The sequence below is a fragment of the Labeo rohita genome, chromosome 6, assembly GCF_022985175.1.
Source record: "Labeo rohita strain BAU-BD-2019 chromosome 6, IGBB_LRoh.1.0, whole genome shotgun sequence".
Lineage (NCBI taxonomy): Eukaryota > Metazoa > Chordata > Actinopteri > Cypriniformes > Cyprinidae > Labeo > Labeo rohita.
This window is the reverse complement of record NC_066874.1, coordinates 24,732,052-24,741,421: the sequence shown is the minus strand read 5'-3', so window position 1 is coordinate 24,741,421 and position 9,370 is coordinate 24,732,052. Positions and strand designations below refer to the sequence as shown.

At 36.3% G+C, this 9,370-nt stretch overlaps 1 protein-coding gene across 1 annotated transcript; it reads left to right on the top strand.

The window, feature by feature from the left end:
* The first annotated feature begins 213 nt into the window (after positions 1-213).
* On the top strand, positions 214-8,971 carry atf1 (activating transcription factor 1). Its single transcript, XM_051112962.1, has 8 exons — positions 214-395; positions 2,274-2,377; positions 3,118-3,237; positions 3,353-3,450; positions 6,613-6,746; positions 6,969-7,145; positions 7,233-7,380; positions 7,490-8,971. Exons 2-8 carry the CDS (start codon positions 2,279-2,281, stop codon positions 7,632-7,634), a joined length of 921 nt encoding a protein of 306 aa, XP_050968919.1. The 5' UTR covers positions 214-395; positions 2,274-2,278; the 3' UTR covers positions 7,635-8,971.
* Positions 8,972-9,370: the final 399 nt, after the last annotated feature.

The following is a 9,370-nucleotide window of genomic DNA, read 5'->3' as shown; positions in this document are numbered from 1 at the left end:
AATGACATAAAGAATTTCTCAAAATAAAAATAATGTACATTTTGAAATTAAATTTACACATTTCTGTTTGCGAATATAATATTTGCCAAGCAGAATCTATAACTTCAGAAAACTGCACTGGTTTCATTCATATCCCCAGACCCCGTTTACGTTTCAGCGATATTGACCAATCACAGAGCTTAATACAGATTTACGTAACACGTCCTTCTAGGGGGCGGCGCTTATTGCGGCCTTTAGGAAAAAAAAACCCTCAAGCCATCTAGATTTTTTCAATGGAAACCGCCCAGGTTTATTCTATGCATTATTAAATAATTTACTTTACAAATTATATCTCGAGTGCTGGCATCTATATAGACGGCGTCATTGTTTCTAGGAGCGGTTCAAAAGGATTAAAGGTAAAGCGTTGCTTTTGTTTTGTACTCTTCCTCTTCTGCCGACCTGTCGCTACAGCAGTCATGGCGCCCGTCCGCTCGGTTGTAGCACTCGTCTTACGGGAAGGTGTTTTAATGGCTCCCCGTATCGCTGACGTCTGTTGACGCGGGCACTTGCGTGCCAGTGACTAGCTTGGAACTTTCTGCAGAGCGCGGCATAAAGTCGCCCACAGGCTTCATAACACACCACAGCGGTTTGCTTTATTTACGTTAGAGATGCGCTTTTGATCGGGATCTCATGAGGGAATAAGACTTTAAGAATCTGACACTCGTTAAATATTTGCAACATCGCTTAAAAAACTGCCCGTTTCTTGTGATGGAGCGTATGTGTAGTAGAAACAAGCCCGCTTATAAATACCGCCAGAATCTTACGTATTTTAACAGATCAGTTCTAAAATGAAATCATAGACAGTTGTCTATGTTTATTTAGCCTGTTAGCTGCTGTAGCATTAAATTGTTTGTTTTAAACGCGGACTTTTTTAACAGACAATATTATCGAAAATGTTGAATCAACAGGTTAGTGTGTCTCGCAATGTTATTATGGCTTTATTAAAATAGAAATTAGCCCCATCTTGCTTGTTTTTTGGAGGATTGAGAGTTTTTGATGGGCGTTATTTAGCATCCGGTTCTGCATAATAACAACACAAAGCAGCTTCATCTAATTTACTACTACAAGAGGAGGTGGTATCTTCCATGTTAACTAGCTGTTACTTTCATTACTAAGTTATATTTTCTGTTTTTGTACTGGAATCAAATCATAAATGAGGACAGCTGCAGAAAGCATGTAGCAATAATGTGTAGAAAGCAGCCCGCAAGGGCAGTGTAAGTGTTTGTGGTGGAGCTGAAGGGTTGAGAGCTACTGACTCAGGGTTGGGGTAAAATGGAAACGGTGACTAAATCAAGGCTTTTGACTGTTAGCCTGGGTTGACCACAGAACTACCTCAACACACATGCACGCACACATGTTTGTTTTTGTGAATTGTGGGGACTTTCCATAGACATCTATAGTTTTTATACTGACCAAACGATATTGTCTATTCCCTAACCATAAACCTTACTCTTACCTAAAACATGTTTGCACTGTTACATTTTCAGATAAACATAATTTACTATTTTTAAATCATTTTTTTTTACATTGTGGGGAGCTTGCAGTAAATGTAGCAAGAACAAGTACACACACACACACACACACACACACACACACACATCCTGACCATCCTGTAAGCACATATAAAAACTGTGTTCTTTAGCATTCTCATGGTTGCTGTCAATCTGCAAAGTTATACATCATTTTTATACATTTTATTCTACCGGTAGTTCAGATTTGTTTGCACTGGGAGGCAAATACAATATATTATAATACTTTAGATATACTACAGTATTTAATATAGCACTGTTCCCCATCTCTATTTATTATGATTTTTTTAATGTAATTTTTATATTAATTTGTATTGGTTAATTAAATTAAAAATAAAACTATGTATTTTTATTTGAAATATTTATGATAAAATAATATAAAAAAATTACCAAACATTTTTCACAGTTATTTGCAAGGCATAAAAATGATCAGATATGTGACATTTTTTTAGAAAAGTGAGGAAATTGTGATGTGTGAAATGGAATGAAAATAATGAAAGTATAAAATGTACTTTTTATTTCTTTTTTTATTATGATCAGCTCTGACATATAACTGGTTATAAATTGCTTGTTTATTGTAATTTCTGTAAACAGAATTTTTTTTTAATTCCAGTAATCACAAAACTAGGAAATTAAGAAACTATGGAAACTTTGAAAGCATCACATCTACATTAAATATTGACCAAAATCATTGTTCATTTGCAGTGGCAATGGAGGAGGTCCAGCAGAATAACAGTAATGGCTCCGAGTCCCAAACTGTTGCCATCCCCACAACTATAACTGCCTCTCACATATCACAGATAGCACAGGTACTGTATGTACTTACATACACACATTTTCATGATGTGCACTACCAGTCAAAGTTTATTAATGTTTTTTTTGTTTTGTTCACCAAGCCTGCATTTAAAACAGTAACATTTTTGCTATTTAAGGTAACTGTTTTCTTTTTTAATATATTTTAAAATTTAATTTTTTCCTTGATTTTTAAAGCTGAAATTTTAGCATCATTACTCCAGTCACATGATCATACAGAAATCATTCTAATATGCTGATTTGCTATATGATATATGATATGTATAATAATTCAGATTTCAGATAAATGCTGACCTTTGGATCTTTCTATTTATCAAAGAATCCTGAAAACATGTACTCAACTATTTTAAATACTGATAATAATAATAGTAATAAATGTTTCTTGAACAGCAAATCAGCATATTAGAATGATTTCTGAAGAATCATGTGACACTGAAGACTGGAATAATGATGCTAAAATTTAAGCTTTGATCACAGGAATAAATTAAATGTTAAAATATCTTCAAAGAGAAAGCAGTTTTTTAAACAGTAAAATATTTCACAATATTACTGTTTTTTCTGTATTTTGGATCAAATAAATGCAGGCTTGGTAAGCAGAACAGACTTCTTTAAAAAAAACAATAAAAATCTTAAAACTTTTGTCTGGTAGTGTATATACATATACATATACATGTTGTGTGACTAAGCAAAAACAACAATAAAATAATGTTACATGTTGTCATCATCTTGTGAAAAGATGTCTCTGGGTGGGAATCCAGTGACTGTGGTTCAGCTGCCCAGTGGTCAGTTCCAAGTTCAAGGTGTGATTCAGTCAGCGCAGTCATCGGTTATCCAGTCTCCACCAGCACAAGCGCAGGTAATGTGCAGACACTCACAAAGTCATAAACTTCCTGATCTTTATAACTTCCATTTTTACTCCAGGTTGAAATCGGTGATATGTTTTCCCCCACTTAAACAATGTTTCCTATTAGGGCCAAGGATCTGACAGTGATGATTCTCAGGAATCAAGCGACAGTGGAGCATCCAACCAGAGATCAAGAGATATCTTGGCTCGACGCCCATCCTACAGGTAAAAAAACCCCAGGTCAAATCATTTATGACACATGAGTGGCACCTCAAAATTACACCAATTCTTCTATTAGTTCTAAACCCAGCGTCCTACTAGTTTACTCTTTCAGTGCTCTTTCAGACATCTAGCAAGTTTGAATTTATCAGAGCCAGCAAGCTTATTTGGTAAGGTGGACACTTGTGGCCTTGGCATTGGCCAGAAAACAACTTCTCACACTAAAGAACTGGATTGGCTCCAAAATATTCTCTCAGTAAACGCACAGCTCTCAAAACTCATTATTATTCATGGTGATTGTGTAACCGAACATTTTCTCCCAAGTGTGGTTCTCCTACACTGTAATGACTAATAAAATGAGAAAGCAAGGACAGAAGACATTTTTAGTGTCCAGGTAACAGAAATTTCACTCATTCTTTATTGTGACATATCTGAATGAAATGACTTTTCTCAAATATGTTTCATACCTAAAGTAACCTGCTCTGTCTTGTCTGTCGGTGCGCTGTCAGTTTCCCTTTTCGCGTCGGGATGTATCATGTGTGAGAACTAGTCCTAGGTTTTTCACCCAGTTGGAAACAAACCAGTGCAGAAAGATTCTCTGGAGAGTGGATAATTATCAAAAAAAAGTTTAACTTTCAAACGTTCGAAAGGGGCAGGGCCACTTTTAGTAAAATGCCTATAACTCCTGAACATGATAAGATCTCGTCACCAAATTCCAAACGTTTATGTAAGAGCTCAATCTGAGGTCACAGGAAAAAAAATAGCAGAGCTTGGCCACTTGGTGAAAAACCAAAGGTAAAAGCAAAGGCAAAATCCATAAAAATGGCTATAACTACGCAACCATTTTTCCTATCAACATGAAAATCGCTGTGCACTGTTGCAGTCCAAAGTGCTGCAAGTATCTATAAAGACATTTGGCTCTAAAGGTCTGTAAGAAATTTGAAGGAAATCGGCCACTGAGGGGCAAAATTGCATTTTTCAAGTGCATAAATGATTGTATATTGCAGTTTTTCACACATACACTCAACCTTCATATCATTTGTTAGATCTCCTCATTCTGAGCAACTTTGCCTCAGGAACCATTGCTGTCAATCAAAATGTTCATTAAATATTCTCAATTATGTGAAAAATCTACTTTTGCAAACTAGTCCTAAGTTTTTCGCTCAATCTTGGAAGTCAATCAATAATTATCAAAAAATGTTGAATTTTACCCTTGAGGTAGCTATACAAGGGTCATTAAGAAAAGGGATGTGGTCAAGTGCATGCAAAAGCTTACATCTCCAAAATGAAAACTCAAAACTTTAAAAAACTGAGATTATGTGTCAGATGATTCTTAACAAGTATGCAAAATTTCATAGAGATCCCATCATAGGTGGCGCTATAACAGTAAAAAAGGCTTCAAAAAAATATTTCACTGGTAAATGACCTCAAATTCATCATATATTCACACAAACACACTAGATCTTCATATTGTATGATAAATCTCCTCATTCTGAACAACTTTGCCTCTATTTAAACCTCTGCTGTCGATCAAATTGTTTATTAAATATTCAAGTTTATTTAAAAGGGCTACTTTTGCAAACTAGTCTTATGTTTTTCGCTCAGTCTCAACAAAAACACTGTAATTAAATTCTCTGGACCCTCTAGATCCATTATTATTAAAAAAATATTGAACTTTACACTGTGGTAAGCTACAACAGAATCAATTTTAAAGGGATATGGGCAATTATACCCAAAAGGGTATAAAAGTTAAAAGTTATCATATTTCTGTGGTAAATGACTTTTTTTAGCCAAAAATGCTTTTTTAAATAATTGATTTAGGTGGTTATAGCCAGGTTAACACAATGTCTTTTTCCTTAAAGGGGTCATCGGATGCAAAGTTCACTTTTACATGTTGTTTGAACATTAATGTGTGTTGGCAGTGAATGTACACATCTGCCCTATAATGATAAAAATCCATGCAGTGGTTTTTAATTAACCTGTAAAAATAATATCAAAAATTGCAAATTCCTTCAAATCAAGCCATTCTCAGGCGTCACACCCACAGAGGCCGCTCCCACGATAGTTGATTGACATGAGCGTCTTACCTCAGATCAGCTGTAACAGTCCGACCTCCATTGTTTTGATGCTGGAGCAGGGATGTAAGTTAGACAAGAATATCTCTGATTGAGCCATTGAGGTGTTGTGTTGCTGGATGTAAAATGAACATGTTGGTTATTTACTCACGACATCTGAGCCGCTGAAGATGCAGTGGATTACGTTTGTTTGTTAATGGAATGCGTTCACGCGATGTTCACACAAATCATTCGTGATCCAGCTTCGCTTACAGCAGAAGTGAGTATAAGGGTTTTTTAATGAATCTTTGCGATCGCCTTTCCTAATAACATGCTAGTTAGCAAGTTTTTTGGCTAAGCGCGGCTAAAGTAAACAGGCTCGTCACTCCACAAAGAGAAGAGAGGGGCGGGGTGAGCAGAGCTCATTAACATTTAAAGCAACCTTGCCCAGAACAGGATGATTTTTGCAGAGCTGATTTTGGAAAGGTAAAAAAAAGTGTTATTTACACTACCATTGAGAAATTTTAACCAAAGCATGTTATAGACTTTTCATTAAGACCCTAAAGAATCATATCAACTTGTGGAAAATGTGCATCCGATGACCCGTTTAAGCGCTTGAACCCCTGCATTGCAGCTATATTTTTTTTCGTTGATATAGTATGTTATCTTTGCCATTGGATTTTTGTTCTTTTGGAAATCTTTATGACAGAAATCTCATTTATCACCCCTTTTGCATTCTTAATAGTTGAGCGTGACAGCATAATCACAGAAAACAAGATGAGCACTTACTGACAATGACACTTCATTTACACAGACCGAAAGGCTGCCTCTGATACTGTGGAATGTGGTGGGCCAGAACGCATTTTTTTTTAAATTATTATTATTATTTTTTTTTAAACAAATAATATAAGCAAAAACCTTTTTGTGTATTTTGGGGTTTTCTTCTGGATCCTTTTGCACTCTATTTCATATTTATACCTAATCATACATAAAAACATTAGTGAGAGGAGAGTGAAAAGCAAAATTTGCCAAGCTCCAAATTGCAGGCACCTCTGGCACAAAACCAAGAGTTTAGGTGCTACACAAAAACTTTCTGTTCCTTTTTGTGTTTCAGGAAGATTCTAAATGATCTGTCAGCTGAGGAAGTGGCAACTCAGAACGAGGGAGAAGACGAAAGCTCCACCTCCTCTGCCATAACAAGCGTTTCACTCCCTACCCCGATCTACCAGACAAGCACTGGCCAATATAGTAAGCCAAGCCAGCATAATATTAGAATACAATGGGTGTTGTGAGGTACTGAATGCATCATGTGGTAACCTCCTATGTATTTTGCAACAGAAATGAAGCAAATGGTTGCATAAGTGACCCAACTGAAATAACCAATTGCATAAAAAGCATATGTATCTTCATGCACAGTTCACAATATTATATCATAAGCCGTCCGTCACAATTTTGTTTGCTCTTTTCCAGTTGCGATTTCATCCAATGGCTCTCTGCAGCTGGCCAGTGCTGGTTCAGAGGGTGTGCAAGGCCTGCAGACTCTCACCATGACCAACTCGAACCCGAGCCAGCCAACTATACTGCAGTATGCTCAGACCGCCGACGGACAACAGATCCTGCTCCCTAGTAACCAGGTGGTGCTCCAAGGTGGGCACACAAAGGCAAAAACACCTTTTCTTTTGGCAGTTCATTAGTACATGTGGGACACACTGTGGCTGTGATACTGTGTTACAGGTGCAGGGGGAGAAATGCAAGCTTATCAGATCCGCTCTTCTTCCTCCTCGCTGCCTCAAACCGTCGTCATGACATCACCCGTTATCAGCTCTCAGGGCAAAAGCGATGACCCGCAAATGAAGAGGGAGATACGCCTGGCGAAGAACAGGTGGGTGTATTTGAGCACAAGAGATTGAGTTTGTTTAGCGAGATGAGGTAATGTGTAATATCCTGGTTGTTGTTGCATTCTTTGTGTGATTCTGATTTTTTGCATGCAGGGAGGCAGCCAGAGAGTGTCGCAGAAAGAAAAAGGAGTATGTGAAGTGTTTGGAGAACCGTGTGGCTGTCCTGGAGAATCAGAACAAGACTCTTATCGAGGAGCTCAAGACATTAAAGGACCTGTACTGCGTTAAAACCGGCTAGTGGGACACCCATGCAATCGTGCTAACGGGACTTTGCCGGCAGACCTGTCTGCCTACGTGCTTATACAAACACAGACACAGGGACTTTTTTTTTTTGGCATGGGGGGATACATGTAATCCTCATGTCAAATGCTTGTTTTTATACAACTCATTTTTAACTAATAGCCTAAGAACGATTGACCAGAAACAACTGCAGCAATTATGCTTTTCAGAATAGATGGAAAGAGGGATATGCTTTTCCATTAACATATTTTTATTTGCAGTCAACAGATGTTTATATTTGTGTATGTATCTTGTGCGAGCATCTGCACGTCTACACTGGGAGATCTTGCTTTATTCTTGACCCGTTTGGTTTCCAGGGAATATTGAATGTTAATTTTATTGAAGCGTTAGCTGAATTTTGTTTTATCCAAGGTAGAAGACTGGTATTTTTACACCTTATCTCGGATGCGCTTGTATGTATGAAAATTGTGACGCGATTGTGTTTTTCATGAAGTCATGCAGCTGTGTTCTTTGCTATTTTTCCCCTTCTTAGGAAGCTCTGGTATTCTTACCCCCATTCCGTATTTTATTTTACTGAGTTTTAGTGAGATGTTTTCTACAGAGACTGATCCGAATTTAAGGTGAGGACTTTCAGCTTTACTATTATGGGTAACATGAAACAGTGGTAAGTTCATTTGAGCCTTATTCTGGATTGATAGACTAATGATGTAGGATTTAAACTATGTCCTTTCTAGTCCAGGTCTTTGTAATATGTCAGACTGGTCTTTAAGCCATAAACACACTTGGGTTGGGACCGTTGTTGGTTTTAGCTGAGTAATAGACCTTAGGCTTACCACTGTTTATAAGCCAAGCTGTTACAAGACAATCGAATCAGGGAGTATATGATGAGAAAAAAAAACTGTCACTTGTTTTTGCTAAAGTGAATCTAAATAAATATTTTTCCAGCCTTTGTTTTTCTCCCTTTCAGTTTCAGTGTTGTTTCACTTGCCTGATTTGTGGCTCAAGTCTCAAGGAGGCCCTTGGAAAAACTCCACTCAGATAGAAGATGCAAGGTTAGGTTATGACATGATGTTGGTCGGTATATGTGACCCTGGACCATAAAACCAGTCTTAAGTAGCACAGATATATTTTAGCAATAGCCAAAAATACATTGTGTGGGTCAAAATTATCGATTTTTAATTTATGCCAAAAAACATTAGATTTGTAAATACTTAAGATCAGTAAATATATCGAAACTTAATTTTCAATTAGTAAAAGAACTTCATTTGGACAACTTCAAAGATGATTTTCTTTTTTTTTTTTTTTTTTTTTTTTTTTTTTTTTTTTTTTTTTTTTGGTTTTGTGGTCCAGGGTCATATATTCAGGAAACCATAATTTAAAAATTATAGCTTTTGTTTTTTACTATTATGTTTATTATTACATAAATAATTCTAAAATGAATTTTTAGGCTTAGGAAAAGTACAAAAACAAATAAAATCAAAGTCAAATAAATGTCTGTGCTCTAATTTAAAATAATCAAGTAGAAACTACTTTTTGGAAGAACAATCTGTTTTGTCAGAAGTTTTTAGAAGATATTTAATGTGTTTTTTTTTTTTTTAAAGAAGCTGCTTATTCTCACCAAGCCTATGTTTATTTGATCCAAAGTACAGCAAAAACAGTATAACTTTAAAATAGTTTTACTATTTAAAATAAATGTTTTAAATAAATTTATTTAAATGCAGGCTTGATGACAGA